General features: G+C 31.7%; 1 protein-coding gene across 2 annotated transcripts in view; it reads left to right on the top strand.

Annotated features, from left to right (window-relative positions):
* Positions 1-227: 227 nt before the first annotated feature.
* The window catches only part of LOC137010966 (SAM pointed domain-containing Ets transcription factor), a 28,039-nt gene continuing 6,644 nt past the window's right edge, over positions 228-21,622 (top strand). The window contains exons 1-2 of one of the 2 annotated variants that reach the window (XM_067373468.1): positions 228-477; positions 19,679-20,141. In XM_067373468.1, the coding sequence (XP_067229569.1) occupies positions 19,685-20,141 (457 nt within the window). In that variant the 5' untranslated portion in view covers positions 228-477; positions 19,679-19,684. Of the gene's footprint in view, positions 478-17,930; positions 18,027-19,678; positions 20,142-21,622 lie in introns of those variants that run through there. The other variant, XM_067373469.1, reaches the window with a different exon arrangement.

Raw genomic sequence — 21,622 nt, 5'->3', positions numbered from 1 at the left:
AGATTAAAAAGCGGATGTCAGACATTTAATCAAACAATTCCTCTGGAAACTGTCTCTTTCCTCCTCTGAGGGTGGGGGGTTAGTGGTCCACAACAACGGACAGGCATGTCAAACGCCTTCAGGCTGGGAATGGGGCTCTGAGACAATGTTTACACAGCTTAATAAGGCCTGTATATAAAAGTGCCACGGGAGTCAATGAAGCAGGCATTCCTTCACTCACTCTTACTTGAAGTCTTGCGCACACCCACATCAGGTGCACTCACACACACACACACACACACACACACACTCCTGTCACTAGCAGTATTAGTCATTGAGGTTAGTAATGTGGCACTCTACAATTCCAGCCTGCCGTGTTCCCTGTTGAGTCTGTTGGAGGCCTAGAATTAGTCCCACATTTGAGAAACAAGCTGAAACCAAAGGAAACAAGGAAAGGCCTTCCTGCTCGCACCTGCAACACTGTATTCAGCTGGACAGGTAAGTCTGCACTGCTACCTCCTATCAACCCACTTCTAAGGGATATTACAGCTTACATGTATTTAATGTGTACTTAAGAAGAAAAAGCAACGGTTGGACACATTTTAACTGATATTACCTTCTGCGTGAATGTTTGATTGCTTGTTACACATATATTGTGCCTATCAGTGTTTACAAAACTAAAATTATTTGAATGTAAAAATGGAAATTGCATGTGTTGGAGCAGAAAAGCATCACTGCACTAGTTCTTCTTTCACGATAGTTTTTAAAAGCATCCCAGGATGCACTTCATGAACGTCCAGAGTGGGAAGAAGCTCAAATTTGAGATTGTTTTCATTTGCGTGACATGTTTTAGTCACTACGTCATTCCCATATTTCTTTTTGTGTTGTTTCATAGTTTTCATGACTTAACTATTGTTTTAAGATGAAGAAAATGGTCATAATAGGGTGCAACAGTGCCCCCTTTTTCAGCTAAAGTATAAATTTTTCCTACTGGGATTTAAAAAAAGTCTCCATTAAAGAGTTTCAAGCCAATCGGCTATGAGGTGAATCACAACGTCCAAATTTTGATTTGAAGCAAAAAAGGTTTTGAAAATTGGACAAAAAGATAAGACGCCTTTAGCGAGGGAAAGAACTACAATCCCATGAGGCATTGCGAACAGCATTAAAAATGGAGAAATATAAAATTACTATTTTACAGCTGTTGATCATATATTTAAAAACAATATATTATAAGTTTATTGCAAAGTATGCATAAATATATATATAAACCTTTAAGTATTTTGAGAGTAAATACCATGGATTAACAACCTCGTAGCTCAGTAGACCTACTCTATCTTTGAGGGTTTATAAGTTATCGTTCAAAATCAATTTCCCTATGGAGAAAATTAATGGAGTTTTTACTTCCGTAACCCAACTGTTGCACTCTATAAAGAATGAGGAGCTGTGTTCAAATATTAGTGCAGCAAAACATAAAATGCATTTGTAAATGTGTCTATATCTCTAGGCAACCGAGCGATCAGCCTTATCACCAGCTCGTATCATATTGCCTTTCATTAATAGAGGCCGATATGAATTCAGATGGTTCTGAATGCACCTGTTCTCAAGCTGACACAGTTCACCTGTTGTTCACATGCGATGTGTCTTCATTTAGAAAGATAAACGGGAACATGTCTCCAAAAATTAAAAGGTGTAAAGCTCTTAGGTCTTCAAATGTCATCTGGCTGGCCTCCAGAACACCACCAGCAAACCACAAATGACTGTTTTTTTCCCCTGAAGGGAAAAGTGCAAGTGACTCGTGTTCTGGCTGATGGCCAAATCTTTCAGAAGAAGAAAAGACCTTAATTCCCAAAGTCAAATGTAAAGTTTCAATTGATTTCCATTGAGGCTAAGCACAGTATTGTGACTGAGCTAAAGTGTTACATTGTACTGAGTGAACAGAACTAAACTCATTATGGAGTTGTGTCAAGTTGGCTTACAGCAAATGTCAATTTTTCCTTAAAGGAATAGTTCAAAAATCTTATGCTGTTCCAAACTTTTTTGGAGCATCATGCACTCTTAAAGTAAAGGTTCCTAAAGGGTATTTTTACAGTGATGCCACAGAAGCATCAATGGTTCCATGAAGAACATCCATTTTGGTTTCCCAAAGAACATTTCAGTGAACAGTTCTTAAAAGAACCTTTTTTTCTTAGTTTAAAGAACATTTTAAAGACCTAAAGAACCTTTTTCCACTATGAAGAACCTTTTGTAGAAAAGAAAGGTTCCACAGATGCTAATAAAGGTTCTTCATGGAACCGTTGATGCCAATGAGGAACCTTTATTTTTAAGAGTTTATCAGTAAATTAAAGTCAGAATATTATGGAAGCTTGTTTGCGCAATGAAATAAAAAAGGTAATTGCAACCTTTTTTCTCGCAATTGCGAGTTTATATCTAACAATTCAGACTTTTTTCCCTCAGAATTGCGAGTTATAAAATCAGAATTGTGATATAAAGTCAGAATTGTGAGATATAAAGTCAGAATTGTGAGATATAAAGTCAGAATTGCGTGATATAAAGTCAGAATTGCGTGATATAAAGTCAGAATTGGAGATATAAAGTAAGAAATCCAAATAAAGTGAGAATTGCAAGATGAAGTCAGAATTGTGAGATATAGTCAGAATTGTGAGTTATAAAGTCAGAATTGTGATTTATAAAGTCAAAATCAAAAGATATAGTCAGAATTGAGTGATATAAGGTCAGAATTGTGATATAAAGTCAGAATTGTAAGATATAAAGTGAGAAATCCAAGTTATTGTGAGTTATAAAGTCAGAATTGTGAGATATAAAGTCAGAATTGCGTGATATAAAGTCAGAATTGTGAGATATAGTCATAATTGTGTGATATAAAGTCAGAATTAAAACATATAGTCAGAATTGAGTGATATAAGGTCAGAATTGTGATATAAAGTCAGAATTATAAGATATAGTCAGAATTGCGTTATATAAAGTCAGAATTGCATGATATAAAGTCAGAATTGCATGATATAAAGTCAGAACTGTGATATAAAGTCAGAATTATAAGATATAGTCAGAATTGCGTGATATAAAGTCAGAATTGTAAGATATAAAGTGAGAAATCCAAGTTATTGTGAGTTATAAAGTCAGAATTGCGAGATATAAAGTCAGAATTGTGAGATATAAAGTCAGAATTGTGAGATATAAAGTCAGAATTGCATGATATAAAGTCAGAATTGTGAGTTATAAAGTCAGAATTGAGATATAAAGTCAGAATTGCGAGATATAAAGTCAGAATTGCGTGATATAAAGTCAGAATTGTGTGACATAAAGTCAGAATTGCGAGTTATAAAGTCAGAATTGCGTGATATAAAGTCAGAATTGTGAGATATAAAGTCAGAATTGTGAGATATAAAGTCAGAATTGCGAGATATAAAGTCAGAATTGCGTGATATAAAGTCAGAATTGTGTGACATAAAGTCAGAATTGCGAGTTATAAAGTCAGAATTGTGAGATATAAAGTCAGAATTGCGAGATATAAAGTCAGAATTGTGAGTTATAAAGTGAACAGTTCTTAAAAGAACCTTTTTTTCTTAGTTTAAAGAACATTTTAAAGACCTAAAGAACCTTTTTCCACTATGAAGAACCTTTTGTAGAAAAGAAAGGTTCCACAGATGCTAATAAAGGTTCTTCATGGAACCGTTGATGCCAATGAGGAACCTTTATTTTTAAGAGTTTATCAGTAAATTAAAGTCAGAATATTATGGAAGCTTGTTTGCGCAATGAAATAAAAAAGGTAATTGCAACCTTTTTTCTCGCAATGGCGAGTTTATATCTAACAATTCAGACTTTTTTCCCTCAGAATTGCGAGTTATAAAGTCAGAATTGTGATATAAAGTCAGAATTATAAGATATAGTCAGAATTGCGTGATATAAAGACAGAATTGCGTGATATAAAGTCAGAATTGGAGATATAAAGTAAGAAATCCAAATAAAGTGAGAACTGCAAGATGAAGTCAGAATTGTGAGATATAGTCAGAACTGTGAGTTATAAAGTCAGAATTGTGAGTTATAAAGTCAAAATCAAAAGATATAGTCAGAATTGAGTGATATAAGGTCAGAATTGTGATATAAAGTCAGAATTGTAAGATATAAAGTGAGAAATCCAAGTTATTGTGAGTTATAAAGTCAGAATTGTGAGATATAAAGTCAGAATTGCGAGATATAAAGTCAGAATTGTGAGATATAGTCAGAATTGTGTGATATAAAGTCAGAATTAAAACATATAGTCAGAATTGAGTGATATAAGGTCAGAATTGTGATATAAAGTCAGAATTATAAGATATAGTCAGAATTGCGTTATATAAAGTCAGAATTGCGTTATATAAAGTCAGAATTGCATGATATAAAGTCAGAATTGTGATATAAAGTCAGAATTATAAGATATAGTCAGAATTGCGTGATATAAAGTCAGAATTGTAAGATATAAAGTGAGAAATCCAAGTTATTGTGAGTTATAAAGTCAGAATTGCGAGTTATAAAGTCAGAATTGTGAGATATAAAGTCAGAATTGTGAGATATAAAGTCAGAATTGCATGATATAAAGTCAGAATTGTGAGTTATAAAGTCAGAATTGAGATATAAAGTCAGAATTGCGAGATATAAAGTCAGAATTGCGTGATATAAAGTCAGAATTGTGTGACATAAAGTCAGAATTGCGAGTTATTAAGTCAGAATTGCGTGATATAAAGTCAGAATTGTGAGATATAAAGTCAGAATTGTGAGATATAAAGTCAGAATTGCGAGATATAAAGTCAGAATTGCGTGATATAAAGTCAGAATTGTGTGACATAAAGTCAGATTTGCGAGATATAAAGTCAGAATTGTATGATATAAAGTCAGAATTGCGAGATATAAAGTCAGAATTGCGAGTTATAAAGTCAGAATTGTGAGATATAAAGTCAGAATTGTGAGATATAAAGTCAGAATTGCGAGTTATAAAGTCAGAATTGCATGATATTAAGTCAGAATTGCGAGATATAAAGTCAGAATTGCGAGATATAAAGTCAGAATTGTATGACAAAGTCAGAATTGTGAGATATAAAGTCAGAATTGCGAGATATAAAGTCAGAATTGCGTGATATAAAGTCAGAATTGTGTGACATAAAGTCAGATTTGCGAGATATAAAGTCAGAATTGTATGATATAAAGTCAGAATTGCGAGATATAAAGTCAGAATTGCGAGTTATAAAGTCAGAATTGTGAGATATAAAGTCAGAATTGTGAGATATAAAGTCAGAATTGCGAGTTATAAAGTCAGAATTGCATGATATTAAGTCAGAATTGCGAGATATAAAGTCAGAATTGCGAGATATAAAGTCAGAATTGTATGACAAAGTCAGAATTGTGAGATATAAAGTCAGAATTGCGAGATATAAAGTCAGAATTTTGAGTTATAAAGTCAGAATTGCAAGATATAAAGTCAGAATTGTGAGATATAAAGTCAGAATTGTGAGTTATAAAGTCAGAATTGCGAGATATAAAGTCAGAATTGTGAGATATAAAGTCAGAATTGTGAGATATAAAGTCAGAATTGTGAGTTATAAAGTCAGAATTGAGATATAAAGTCAGAATTGTGAGATATAAAGTCAGAATTGTGAGATATAAAGTCAGAATTGTGAGATATAAAGTCAGAATTGTGAGATATAAAGTCAGAATTGTGAGTTATAAAGTCAGAATTGCGAGATATAAAGTCAGAATTGCGAGTTATAAAGTCAGAATTGTGAGATATAAAGTCAGAATTGTGAGATATAAAGTCAGAATTGTGAGATATAAAGTCAGAATTGTGAGTTATAAAGTCAGAATTGTGAGATATAAAGTCAGAATTGCGAGATATAAAGTCAGAATTGTGAGATATAAAGTCAGAATTGTGAGTTATAAAGTCAGAATTGCGTGATATAAAGTCAGAATTGTGTGACATAAAGTCAGAATTGCGAGTTATAAAGTCAGAATTGCGTGATATAAAGTCAGAATTGCGAGATATAAAGTCAGAATTGCGAGTTATAAAGTCAGAATTGCGAGATATAAAGTCAGAATTGTGAGTTATATAAAGTCAGAATTGTGAGTTATAAAGTCGGAATTGTGAGATATAGTCAGAATTGTGTGATATAAAGTCAAAATCAAAAGATATAGTCAGAATTGAGTGATATAAGGTCAGAATTGTGATATATAAAGTGAGAAATCCAAGTTATTGTGAGTTATAAAGTCAGAATTGTGAGATATAAAGTCAGAATTGCGTGATATTAAGTCAGAATTGTGAGATATAAAGTCAGAATTGCATGATATAAAGTCAGAATTGTGAGTTATAAAGTCAGAATTGAGATATAAAGTCAGAATTGCGAGATATAAAGTCAGAATTGCGTGATATAAAGTCAGAATTGTGTGACAAAGTCAGAATTGCGAGTTATAAAGTCAGAATTGCATGATATAAAGTCAGAATTGCGTGATATAAAGTCAGAATTGCGAGTTATAAAGTCAGAATTGTGAGATATAAAGTCAGAATTGCGAGAAATAGGCAGAATTGAGTGATATAATGTCAGAATTATGAGATGTAAAGCCAGAATTGCGAGTTATAAAGTCAGAATTGCATGATATAAAGTCAGAATTGTGAGTTATAAAGTCAGAATTGTGAGATATAAAGTCAGAATTGTGAGACATAAAGTCAGAATTGTGAGATATAAAGTCAGAATTGCGAGATATAAAGTCAGAATTGCGAGTTATAAAGTCAGAATTGTATGATATAAAGTCAGAATTGCGAGTTATAAAGTCAGAATTGTATGATATAAAGTCAGAATTGCGAGTTATAAAATCAGAATTGTGAGATATAAAGTCAGAATTGCATGATATAAAGTCAGAATTGTGAGTTATATAAAGTCAGAATTGTGAGTTATAAAGTCAGAACTGTGAGATATAGTCAGAATTGTGTGATATAAAGTCAAAATCAAAAGATATAGTCAGAATTGAGTGATATAAGGTCAGAATTGTGATATAAAGTCAGAATTGTAAGATATAAAGTGAGAAATCCAAGTTATTGTGAGTTATAAAGTCAGAATTGCGAGTTATAAAGTCAGAATTGTGAGATATAGCCATAATTGTGTGACATAAAGTCAGAATTGCGAGTTATAAAGTCAGAATTGCGAGATATAAAGTCAGAATTGTATGATATAAAGTCAGAATTGCGAGTTATAAAATCAGAATTGCAAGTTATAAAGTCAGAATTGTATGATATAAAGTCAGAATTGTGAGATATAAAGTCAGAATTGCGAGTTATAAAGTCAGAATTGTATGATATAAAGTCAGAATTGTATGATATAAAGTCAGAATTGCGAGTTATAAAGTCAGATTTGCGAGATATAAAGTCAGAATTGTATGATATAAAGTCAGAATTGCGAGATATAAAGTCAGAATTGCGAGTTATAAAGTCAGAATTGTGAGATATAAAGTCAGAATTGTGAGATATAAAGTCAGAATTGCGAGTTATAAAGTCAGAATTGCATGATATTAAGTCAGAATTGCGAGATATAAAGTCAGAATTGCGAGATATAAAGTCAGAATTGTATGACAAAGTCAGAATTGTGAGATATAAAGTCAGAATTGCGAGATATAAAGTCAGAATTTTGAGTTATAAAGTCAGAATTGCAAGATATAAAGTCAGAATTGTGAGATATAAAGTCAGAATTGCGTGATATAAAGTCAGAATTGGAGATATAAAGTAAGAAATCCAAATAAAGTGAGAATTGCAAGATGAAGTCAGAATTGTGAGATATAGTCAGAATTGTGAGTTATAAAGTCAGAATTGTGATTTATAAAGTCAAAATCAAAAGATATAGTCAGAATTGAGTGATATAAGGTCAGAATTGTGATATAAAGTCAGAATTGTAAGATATAAAGTGAGAAATCCAAGTTATTGTGAGTTATAAAGTCAGAATTGTGAGATATAAAGTCAGAATTGCGTGATATAAAGTCAGAATTGTGAGATATAGTCATAATTGTGTGATATAAAGTCAGAATTAAAACATATAGTCAGAATTGAGTGATATAAGGTCAGAATTGTGATATAAAGTCAGAATTATAAGATATAGTCAGAATTGCGTTATATAAAGTCAGAATTGCATGATATAAAGTCAGAATTGCATGATATAAAGTCAGAACTGTGATATAAAGTCAGAATTATAAGATATAGTCAGAATTGCGTGATATAAAGTCAGAATTGTAAGATATAAAGTGAGAAATCCAAGTTATTGTGAGTTATAAAGTCAGAATTGCGAGATATAAAGTCAGAATTGTGAGATATAAAGTCAGAATTGTGAGATATAAAGTCAGAATTGCATGATATAAAGTCAGAATTGTGAGTTATAAAGTCAGAATTGAGATATAAAGTCAGAATTGCGAGATATAAAGTCAGAATTGCGTGATATAAAGTCAGAATTGTGTGACATAAAGTCAGAATTGCGAGTTATAAAGTCAGAATTGCGTGATATAAAGTCAGAATTGTGAGATATAAAGTCAGAATTGTGAGATATAAAGTCAGAATTGCGAGATATAAAGTCAGAATTGCGTGATATAAAGTCAGAATTGTGTGACATAAAGTCAGAATTGCGAGTTATAAAGTCAGAATTGTGAGATATAAAGTCAGAATTGCGAGATATAAAGTCAGAATTGTGAGTTATAAAGTGAACAGTTCTTAAAAGAACCTTTTTTTCTTAGTTTAAAGAACATTTTAAAGACCTAAAGAACCTTTTTCCACTATGAAGAACCTTTTGTAGAAAAGAAAGGTTCCACAGATGCTAATAAAGGTTCTTCATGGAACCGTTGATGCCAATGAGGAACCTTTATTTTTAAGAGTTTATCAGTAAATTAAAGTCAGAATATTATGGAAGCTTGTTTGCGCAATGAAATAAAAAAGGTAATTGCAACCTTTTTTCTCGCAATGGCGAGTTTATATCAAACAATTCAGACTTTTTTCCCTCAGAATTGCGAGTTATAAAGTCAGAATTGTGATATAAAGTCAGAATTATAAGATATAGTCAGAATTGCGTGATATAAAGACAGAATTGCGTGATATAAAGTCAGAATTGGAGATATAAAGTAAGAAATCCAAATAAAGTGAGAACTGCAAGATGAAGTCAGAATTGTGAGATATAGTCAGAACTGTGAGTTATAAAGTCAGAATTGTGAGTTATAAAGTCAAAATCAAAAGATATAGTCAGAATTGAGTGATATAAGGTCAGAATTGTGATATAAAGTCAGAATTGTAAGATATAAAGTGAGAAATCCAAGTTATTGTGAGTTATAAAGTCAGAATTGTGAGATATAAAGTCAGAATTGCGAGATATAAAGTCAGAATTGTGAGATATAGTCAGAATTGTGTGATATAAAGTCAGAATTAAAACATATAGTCAGAATTGAGTGATATAAGGTCAGAATTGTGATATAAAGTCAGAATTATAAGATATAGTCAGAATTGCGTTATATAAAGTCAGAATTGCGTTATATAAAGTCAGAATTGCATGATATAAAGTCAGAATTGTGATATAAAGTCAGAATTATAAGATATAGTCAGAATTGCGTGATATAAAGTCAGAATTGTAAGATATAAAGTGAGAAATCCAAGTTATTGTGAGTTATAAAGTCAGAATTGCGAGTTATAAAGTCAGAATTGTGAGATATAAAGTCAGAATTGTGAGATATAAAGTCAGAATTGCATGATATAAAGTCAGAATTGTGAGTTATAAAGTCAGAATTGAGATATAAAGTCAGAATTGCGAGATATAAAGTCAGAATTGCGTGATATAAAGTCAGAATTGTGTGACATAAAGTCAGAATTGCGAGTTATTAAGTCAGAATTGCGTGATATAAAGTCAGAATTGTGAGATATAAAGTCAGAATTGTGAGATATAAAGTCAGAATTGCGAGATATAAAGTCAGAATTGCGTGATATAAAGTCAGAATTGTGTGACATAAAGTCAGATTTGCGAGATATAAAGTCAGAATTGTATGATATAAAGTCAGAATTGCGAGATATAAAGTCAGAATTGCGAGTTATAAAGTCAGAATTGTGAGATATAAAGTCAGAATTGTGAGATATAAAGTCAGAATTGCGAGTTATAAAGTCAGAATTGCATGATATTAAGTCAGAATTGCGAGATATAAAGTCAGAATTGCGAGATATAAAGTCAGAATTGTATGACAAAGTCAGAATTGTGAGATATAAAGTCAGAATTGCGAGATATAAAGTCAGAATTTTGAGTTATAAAGTCAGAATTGCAAGATATAAAGTCAGAATTGTGAGATATAAAGTCAGAATTGTGAGTTATAAAGTCAGAATTGCGAGATATAAAGTCAGAATTGTGAGATATAAAGTCAGAATTGTGAGATATAAAGTCAGAATTGTGAGTTATAAAGTCAGAATTGAGATATAAAGTCAGAATTGTGAGATATAAAGTCAGAATTGTGAGATATAAAGTCAGAATTGTGAGATATAAAGTCAGAATTGTGAGATATAAAGTCAGAATTGTGAGTTATAAAGTCAGAATTGCGAGATATAAAGTCAGAATTGCGAGTTATAAAGTCAGAATTGTGAGATATAAAGTCAGAATTGTGAGATATAAAGTCAGAATTGTGAGATATAAAGTCAGAATTGTGAGTTATAAAGTCAGAATTGTGAGATATAAAGTCAGAATTGCGAGATATAAAGTCAGAATTGTGAGATATAAAGTCAGAATTGTGAGTTATAAAGTCAGAATTGCGTGATATAAAGTCAGAATTGTGTGACATAAAGTCAGAATTGCGAGTTATAAAGTCAGAATTGCGTGATATAAAGTCAGAATTGCGAGATATAAAGTCAGAATTGCGAGTTATAAAGTCAGAATTGCGAGATATAAAGTCAGAATTGTGAGTTATATAAAGTCAGAATTGTGAGTTATAAAGTCGGAATTGTGAGATATAGTCAGAATTGTGTGATATAAAGTCAAAATCAAAAGATATAGTCAGAATTGAGTGATATAAGGTCAGAATTGTGATATATAAAGTGAGAAATCCAAGTTATTGTGAGTTATAAAGTCAGAATTGTGAGATATAAAGTCAGAATTGCGTGATATTAAGTCAGAATTGTGAGATATAAAGTCAGAATTGCATGATATAAAGTCAGAATTGTGAGTTATAAAGTCAGAATTGAGATATAAAGTCAGAATTGCGAGATATAAAGTCAGAATTGCGTGATATAAAGTCAGAATTGTGTGACAAAGTCAGAATTGCGAGTTATAAAGTCAGAATTGCATGATATAAAGTCAGAATTGCGTGATATAAAGTCAGAATTGCGAGTTATAAAGTCAGAATTGTGAGATATAGCCAGAATTGTGTGACATAAAGTCAGAATTGCGAGTTATAAAGTCAGAATTGCGAGAAATAGGCAGAATTGAGTGATATAATGTCAGAATTATGAGATGTAAAGCCAGAATTGCGAGTTATAAAGTCAGAATTGCATGATATAAAGTCAGAATTGTGAGTTATAAAGTCAGAATTGTGAGATATAAAGTCAGAATTGTGAGACATAAAGTCAGAATTGTGAGATATAAAGTCAGAATTGCGAGATATAAAGTCAGAATTGCGAGTTATAAAGTCAGAATTGTATGATATAAAGTCAGAATTGCGAGTTATAAAGTCAGAATTGTATGATATAAAGTCAGAATTGCGAGTTATAAAATCAGAATTGTGAGATATAAAGTCAGAATTGCATGATATAAAGTCAGAATTGTGAGTTATATAAAGTCAGAATTGTGAGTTATAAAGTCAGAACTGTGAGATATAGTCAGAATTGTGTGATATAAAGTCAAAATCAAAAGATATAGTCAGAATTGAGTGATATAAGGTCAGAATTGTGATATAAAGTCAGAATTGTAAGATATAAAGTGAGAAATCCAAGTTATTGTGAGTTATAAAGTCAGAATTGCGAGTTATAAAGTCAGAATTGTGAGATATAGCCATAATTGTGTGACATAAAGTCAGAATTGCGAGTTATAAAGTCAGAATTGCGAGATATAAAGTCAGAATTGTATGATATAAAGTCAGAATTGCGAGTTATAAAATCAGAATTGCAAGTTATAAAGTCAGAATTGTATGATATAAAGTCAGAATTGTGAGATATAAAGTCAGAATTGCGAGTTATAAAGTCAGAATTGTATGATATAAAGTCAGAATTGTATGATATAAAGTCAGAATTGCGAGTTATAAAGTCAGATTTGCGAGATATAAAGTCAGAATTGTATGATATAAAGTCAGAATTGCGAGTTATAAAGTCAGAATTGTGAGATATAAAGTCAGAATTGTGAGATATAAAGTCAGAATTGCGAGTTATAAAGTCAGAATTGCATGATATTAAGTCAGAATTGCGAGATATAAAGTCAGAATTGCGAGATATAAAGTCAGAATTGTATGACAAAGTCAGAATTGTGAGATATAAAGTCAGAATTGCGAGATATAAAGTCAGAATTTTGAGTTATAAAGTCAGAATTGCAAGATATAAAGTCAGAATTGTGAGATATAAAGTCAGAATTGTGAGTTATAAAGTCAGAATTGCGAGATATAAAGTAAGAATTGTGAGTTATAAAGTCAGAATTGCGAGATATAAAGTCAGAATTGCAAGATATAAAGTCAGAATTGTGAGTTATAAAGTCAGAATTGTGAGATATAAAGTCAGAATTGCGAGATATAAAGTCAGAATTGCGAGATATAAAGTCAGAATTGTGAGATATAAAGTCAGAATTGCGAGTTATAAAGTCAGAATTGTGAGTTATAAAGTCAGAATTGCGAGTTATAAAGTCAGAATTGCGAGATATAAAGTCAGAATTGTGAGATATAAAGTCAGAATTGCGAGATATAAAGTCAGAATTGCGAGATATAAAGTCAGAATTGTGAGATATAAAGTCAGAATTGCTAGATATAAAGTCAGAATTGCTAGATATAAAGTCAGAATTGTGAGATATAAAGTCAGAATTGTGAGATATAAAGTCAGAATTGCGAGTTATAAAGTCAGAATTGCGAGTTATAAAGTCAGAATTGCGAGTTATAAAGTCAGAATTGTGAGATATAAAGTCAGAATTGCGAGATATAAAGTCAGAATTGTGAGATATAAAGTCAGAATTGTGAGATATAAAGTCAGAATTGCTAGATATAAAGTCAGAATTGTGAGATATAAAGTCAGAATTGTGAGATATAAAGTCAGAATTGCTAGATATAAACACACAATTGTGTGATATAAAGTCAGAATTACGAGTTTATATCAGGCAATTCTGACTTTATATCACACAATTGTGAGTTTAAATCTCGCAATTGCGAAAAGAAAAGTCAGAATTGTAAGATAAAAATTCGCAATTACCTTTTACATTTTTTTATTTAGTGGCATAAACTAGCTTCCATAGAGTGAAGTGCATGAGTACTAAGTACTTTTTTGTGGCTTGACAGTAAAAATCATGGCTCATTTTCATTATATGGAAAACAGTATGGGTTAGGAACGAATTACAAATTTTTATTTGCAAGACATCTTTACAAATGAGATATTTGATTTCAATCTTTTGGTCCAAGTATCACATTATGAGATTGACAAGTAGATAACCTAATTATCTGAGTCAACCTGGCACAGGTACATCACACCTGCTCGGGAGTTCGAGGAACATTAAATGTGATCTTGAGTCATGAAGAATTCCCCTCTATGATTTCACTTGGGCTTAAAGATCCCAGAATGGATCAGATACTTATCAAAGGTGGCTGTCAGCGGTTAAGTGACTTAATATGCCAATTTGCATATAAACATGCTATTCCAGTTTTTGTTCAAACAGCTGGGAGTGTTGTGTTTGGAAAGAAATTATGGCAAAATTCAAAGTTTTTACAGTCTGAAGAGACAGATGATGGCCTCATAAAGGACATCATAATGTCACTGAGAAATGCAATAAATTTGCATTTTAACTTCAAATCAGTGAAAGACAAGCTACAGCTCCTCTGATCTTTAAAACCATAATTTCCTTACTATCGCGGGCCAGTCATTTTGATCATTTGTCAAAATGTTTGTTAAATTTGAATTAAAAAATTAGATTTCATATTTAGGTTATTAATGAAGTCCCCCAGAACTATTTGGACACACAATACATACTTAAAAAAATGTCTGAATGGTACTTCTTTAGATAACAAAATACCAAATATGATCATATTTGATGATGAACCATAATATGGTTTTGACATTTTGTTATCCAACAATATTCCAATAAATTTAAGTGTGTCCAAATTCTTCTTTTGTAGGTAAGCGTTTTGACCTTGAAGAGTGTTTTTAGAGATTCTGTTGATGGTTTTTAAGAATTAGCCAATCGTTGTACGACACATCACTGGAGCTCAGTCATATGCTGGGGGAGCCGCCGCACTAATTACTTGTAATGATTACCAAATCTTTTATGTCCTTATGATGTGAACAAGCTGAATATTGTGCAGCTGTTGTTGAAACCCTGCAGTCGATGGAGCATTTCCTCCAGTAAGAGACGTTTACTATGAGCACGGCATGTACGCAACCTAGACTCATTGAGCGGGGAGACTTGTTATTAATAGGTAATGTTTTGCTATTGAACTGTGCTGTGCTGGTTGCTATGCTGGGACAGAACAGGAATCATTATACATACATATATATATATATATATATATATATATATATATATATATAGGGGTAAAAAAAAATAAAAAATTTTCAACATTTAAAGAATAAGATGTAAGAAACTATGTTTTGAAAAAATCAAATGATACCTATTTGAGGATTGTAATTAATTAACATGAAAATAATGATTTTTTTTTTTTTTTTTACCTGTTTTCATTTATTTTATTTCCTGTATGCTTTTTAAAGAGGTGCACTATGCATAAATTAATCACTATATATAAAGCACAAGTATAGTAATGTAACTTTGGGAAAGGGCCAGTCTGTGTCTTCTGGTGTGAGACGCTGATAAACGGTGCGAATTACAGGTCAAAGAAGGCTCGATAGGTCATGCATTATGGGACGTGCATTTATTGCATTGATGAAGAACATAATGTGTTTAAAATGCATATACACAGTTCAGTTCAATGATAACATTTGCCCTCTTTAATGCTGTTAAACTAAATGTACGAAGCAAATATTTTGTTGAAAATATCCTCAACTTAACAACACTGAAATAGGAGCGCGAAAGTTGCATTCATTACTATAGTAGTAGTAGTAGTATATATAATCTTTCTGACCCCCCTGAAGGCCATTGTGTATTTCACGCCCTGCAGATAAACAGTCGTTATTTAGCACTGAATGCTGCTGACCTGGCAAATGGAGCGGCTCTTAACCCTTCCAAAATGAATTTTCGAGTCTTTAACCAAACTCATTTAAGGATCAGTCACGGGCCTAATCCCGCGCCTGGGGAGCGTGTTTGCATCTCCTCACCGCTGTTTTTTCTCTGCTAGCCAGAGTCAATATGACTAAATGTGCCTGTCTAATGGGCTTATCGCAAGCTGTTGCGAGCAAGAGTGGACACTAGGTTACAGACTTGAAACTAAGCTGGCCGCAAAACCACGCTCCATCATTTTCCTCTGAGAAGAGAGGGAGGGGGATGTGAAAGCAGCAGGAGTTTGGAGATGAGAACAGGGATTCCAGGAAGGATAACTTCATTTCCTTTAGGGTTTACTCCAGGACAGCTTCAAAGACACGGTACGGGGCCTCCGTTTGTCTTTGCATACGGAGAAGTGAAAGAGCGAGAGACAAATGGTTTGACCTCTGACCCTCTGCCATTCCATCGCTGTGTCCAACGTGACACATGCAGCAGCAGCGGCGCAGTTTTGAGAATTTTTACTATTTAAAAACTTGATAAATGAAATGGCTTTAAACTATTTTTGTTAAAACAATAATAATATGTCCTGGAAAAAAGATCTGATCTAATGATATTTCAGATGAGAACTGAATTGAGCTGGACGATGACTTAACTGGTTTCTCCAGAGCTACTTTATAAACTCATTTCATAACTGATGAACTTTACACAGTCATTGAACTGAACTGAATCAACACTGAACTGACTTCAGCTGAACAATGACACTTTACAGCAAAATTAATCTCTGTTTGCATCACTGATCATTACTTTCCTGCTTATTACAGTAAAGCTGCTTTGAAACGATCTGTATTACTATAGAACATGTTTATTTTTTATAAAAACAGATATATTTATTTTAGAAAGACTCAATTGTTTTCAATACTTGACATGATGTTAATGATGGCGAGTAGGTAAAAAAAGTATAAACTGTACACAAATAGCAGATGATTTCTAATTGAAGTATAAAATAAATAATAATAACTATCATTGGTAACACTTTACAGTAAGTTTCCATTAGTTAACATTTTGAACTTTCAATGAAAAATACTTAATTGTAAATTACATTACATTATTATTACATTATTAAAATCAAAATTTGTATCTGTTGTACCAATATTATTATACAGTATAATGCACATGAGCTAACACAAACTAAGCTTTTTATTAATTAACATTAACAAAAAATGAATAAATACTGTAACAAACATATTGCTCATAATTAGTTTTATGTTAGTCAATGTTTTAACTAATGTTAATGGGAACTTACTGTAAAGTGTTACCCAAAAATATTAAAAATAGGATATAAGAAATGCTAAGAATAACACTTTTTATTGATTTAAATTTTTACATAAAGTTATTATAGAGGGGAATTATTAAAAAGTCTGGAACAAAGTGGAATTCTGGAAAATTTGACTTTTAAAAACATTAAAAAACAAGGAAAAAGTCAACTGAGAGACACAATAAAAGATTAAAGCCACTATAATCCATCCTTTAAAACTGATTGTTTTCATTTTATACCTCATTTCCTCTGCTATTGCTGGGTGTGGAGCAATCTCACGATTTTATGAATGACGGCAGTGGCGTGTCCAAACAAACGGAGGTTGTCCGAGAACATGTGGCAGATGGGGAATGTCCTGTAGACATACGCTCTAATGACAACTGATTACCTACAAATGCGTCTTATTCTCCATCTGTGCCGTGAACTTTAAATCAAACGATTATGGGCCCATATTTACTTATGGGATGAAAAGAGGAGGCTGTCCAACAAATACCCTCACAGGATCTATATAAGAAGCATTTATGGCAAGCAAACAATGCAAGGAGGAAAATGGCAATGCAGGATGATACAGAAATCAGAAATGTGGTTGCTGGAAGATTTTTTTGTGGTGAAAAGGGGAAACGGCACAGAGAATTTTGCAGACTGGACCTGAACTCTCAGTATCCACATTAAAGGGAAAAAAGTATATACAGTACTCACCCTCATGCCATTCCAAAACTGTATGACTCTTTCTTCTGCAAAACAGTGTTTGATTTTGAAATGATGACAGAATTTTTATTTTAAGGTGAACTATCTTTTTAAGAGCAGAGAAAATCCTCAGTTGCACTTTATTTTGATGGTCCACTTTAATCTTCTAATAACTAACTAGTTTTGCAACTACATGTCAACTAATTCTCATTAGAGTATTAGTAGACTGTTAGTGTTAGGATTAAGTTTTAGTAGTTGCAAAGTTACTTGTAGTCAGTAGAATGTCTGTTAGTGGAGCATCAAAATAAAGTTGCAGATATTAAGCAAACAGTCTATTGATACCTAACCTTAACCTAAAATCTCATAGTAAAGTTACTTATAGTTAGTACAATGTCTAAAGTGGACTATCAAAATAAAATGTTGCCAAATCTTTATGCATACTTGAAAATACTTGTGAACCATCTGTTCTTTTACAAATGCAACTATGACATTTAACATTTAGCATGTCTAAATTACAGTTGTGCTCACTTGACCCGTGTCAGCACATTAAGTCACGCTTTGTTCGTTCCGACAGCACCTCATTGGCTGCCTGCAATGTTCTTCATGTAATGTGGAGGCCCTGACAAGACCTTCATGATTCATGAAGTTCCTTGTTTCTGTCACTGGTAATATTTTACAGCTTTTTTTGCATTCCTCAGAGTACAGTTTTTTAGACGCCCAAGGGCAGAGTTTAATGTTACACAGACTTTATAAAAAAAAAAAAAAAAACAACATATATCTTTAGGAAAGGTCAGGGTATTGACAAGCATCCACAACACTCATATTTTCCTCAGAAAATGTAAAGATGTAGTTTATATTAGTGTTATTTATATATTATTTATTAACTTTTTATTATTTTATTTTTAATATTTTAGCTTGTATTTGTATATTTCCCATTTTTTTTTATTTCAGTTGAAGTTTTAGTAATTTTGTTATGTTCATTTGCCATTTTATTAGGTTTTTTTTACATTTCTATTTAGTTTTAATTAATTTTTAATTTCATTGTTTTTAGTAATTTTATACTTCAACTTAAACTTATTTGAGTTAGTTGCCTAAGTTCTTTAAGTTTTGCATTTACTATTTATATTCATATCTTATATAATTTTTTATATTATCAATAGTTTTAGTTGTCCAGTGTGTGTGTGTGTGTGTGTGTGTGTGTGTGTGCGTGTGACTATAAATAAACTGATTATATATATATATATACTCTAAAAATGACTGCAAAAAAATTTAACAAATTTACTCAGTAAAATACTGTTTTCCATTGAAACAGTAATATACCATAAAAACAATGCATTCTGGGTAATATTCGTTGTTTTAAGAAAAGAGGCCTATAGGCTACTTTCTCGAAAACAACAAATAATATTACCCAGAATGCATTGTAATATACAGAGTAATATACTGTAAAACTACGCATTCTGGGTAATATTTGTCATTTTCAAGAGAGTAGCCTATAGGTTATTTTTTCGAAAACGTTTAATAATATTACCCAGAATGCATTGTTTTGCGGTATATTACTGTTCCAAAGGAACATGGTATTTTACTGTGTAAATTTGTTTAGTTTTATATATATATATATATATATAGTTTACTTACAGTCACACACTTTGATGAGACTTTTGCTCTTTGAGGAAACTCTTGGTATTTAACCAGCAGTTTAAAAAGACGGTTCTTGAAGGCAATTATTTTTAACTAGTGCTTCCAAATTATAAATTGTCTTCCAGTGAACTTGTAATGTGAGCAGGCTCTTTCCTTCAAGCAATCTTCCCACCTTTTTATCTTTACCTCCTGGCTACTGGAGATAGATATCAGCTCCATCCCCGCCTCTCCTGTCATCCTACATTTGAAGCATCTTTTCCTCTTTGCAATTTGATTAAAAACTCATGCTGACACAGGAGACAGGAGAGCGGGGACGGCACCTTGAAAGCAGTCCTCCAAACCGCCGCTTTGCTTCAGTGTCACCCATCATTCTGTACAAGTGACCCATGAGTAAGTGACTCAGTCAAATCCAGTTTGCTTCCCCCATGCTGCACTGACTTTCTTCATTCATTCCCATTTGTCCTGAAACCCTTAAAAACAGAAACAGCATCACCTAGGCTCAGTGTTTTCTTTGGGTAGGATAAGTTGGTTGGTTATGGATCACCAAAACACTCAAGAACCAGCAGTTTGCTGAGCGTTCTGGTATACGGCAGCTCTTTTACGCATTATAAACTGATAGTATTGGATAATATTGAGGTATATGGTTTCACTTAAGGTCTTTTCTCTTTAACTTCTGCAGGAGACAATGGCCAGTCCAGTCCGAATTCAGACAGACAGCACTGTTCTTCAGCCGCCACGCTCCACAGGCTTCACTGAGAGCTCGCTGGCCCTTCTCAAGCGAGAAGATGGCATAGTGCAGACCTCAGAGATGGTTGACCTCAAACCCCGTCTTGACGGCTCGGACCGAGGCCATCCAGGACTCTATCTGTCCTGCTTCGATATGCTGTTCACCGAGGACGCCACCTGGCTGGTCAGGGTGTCGGATTCATCCACGACTGCGGGCGGCGGGTCCAGACTGGAGCCGTGTCAGGAACCTGAGCAGTGCCCTGTGATCGACAGCCCTGGACTGGGAGTCTCGCCGCTGTCTCCCACCCTGGAAGAACAGGTGGAGGAGAGATCTTTAGAACAGGTGCAGAGTCTGGTAGTGGGAGAAGTTCTGAAGGACATTGAAACAGCTTGTAAACTTCTCAACATCACACCAGGTGAGATAATACAGACTTTTATGTTGGTTAATGAAGCTGCAGAACTATTCCAATAAAAAGGAAAGAAATTATATGTATATTGTTATATTACAAGAACATATAAATAGTTTTTAAAATGTTAAAACTATATTTGTATTAATTAAATATATAAATAATAAAAATATATAAAGTATAACAAATACAAATTTTAATTAATTAAACATTTAAATCATAAATTATTTAAATAATTATTTTAATATTTAAATTATATTAATATGTTCATTTTATATATATATATTAATGTATAAAAGAACTAATATTTTAATATTTAAATTATGTAGACACACACACACACACACACACACATATATATATATATATATATATATATATATATATATATAATTTAAAAAATATTATTTCTTATATTCACTAAAATATAAAGAAATATATGTATTACATATTTTTTAAAAGGAAATAGAAATTTGGTTTAAAAATTAAAATATATTTTTTATTATACATTTTTTTAATATGTATTTTATATATATTTATTTAAATATTAATTACAATTAATATTTTAATATTTAAATAACATTAATATGTTCTTTATATATATATATATATTTAAATATTATTTCTTATATTCATTTAAAAAAAATATATGTATATTTTTAAAAGAAAATAGAAATTGTTTAAATATTGAAATATTTTGTATTAATAGAAAATAAAGAAATATATGTGTATTTTTAAAAGAAAATATCTATATTATTCAAATGTTAAAAACATTAAATATGTCATTAGTTAAACATAAAAGATAAAGAAATATATAAAATGTATATATTATTATTATTTTTACAAAACTGTATTAATGTCTTGCTTTCACTCTACGTATTTAATGTGTTTAATGTTTATGTTAAATATGCCTTAACTTAAAGATGTTTAAGCAAGAGTACCATGTGGACAGTCGCACATTTACACTGGTATAGTTCATTACATTCAGTTTAGTTAGAAACAGGTTTGAACACGGAATTTAGATTAAATTAAGATTCGATTCAGATTGTGATTTTATGCATGTTGCAATAAAGCTGTTAAAAAAAGCATCCAAGAAAACATATGATAGCTACTCAGTTTTAAAAAGAAGCGAATTTACATTAGATTCAGATTAAACACAGAATGTGACTTAGTGCTTATGCCAACATTTTATGCATATTATCCCAATCAAAATATATTACAAAAACAAATTAAGGTCTGATATTTATGCAAAAAACTTAGACAATAATCTCCCAAATTCAGATTAGATTTTTATTAGATTCAGATTATGGCCATATAAAGGGCTATTTTCAAATAGAGCAGCTATATAAATAACAAAGATATGATAAAGTTCACATATATTTATTTATATATAGTTATAAGTATACAGTATACAGTTATTAATATATTAAGGTAAAATATTTATGCGAAATGTTTCAATTTCCAAATTTACCAAACAACCTACGCATCGC

The sequence above is a fragment of the Chanodichthys erythropterus genome, chromosome 21, assembly GCF_024489055.1.
Source record: "Chanodichthys erythropterus isolate Z2021 chromosome 21, ASM2448905v1, whole genome shotgun sequence".
Classification (NCBI taxonomy): Eukaryota; Metazoa; Chordata; class Actinopteri; order Cypriniformes; family Xenocyprididae; genus Chanodichthys; species Chanodichthys erythropterus.
The sequence above is the reverse complement of the archived record's forward strand: the minus strand, read 5'-3'. Positions and strand labels throughout refer to the sequence as shown.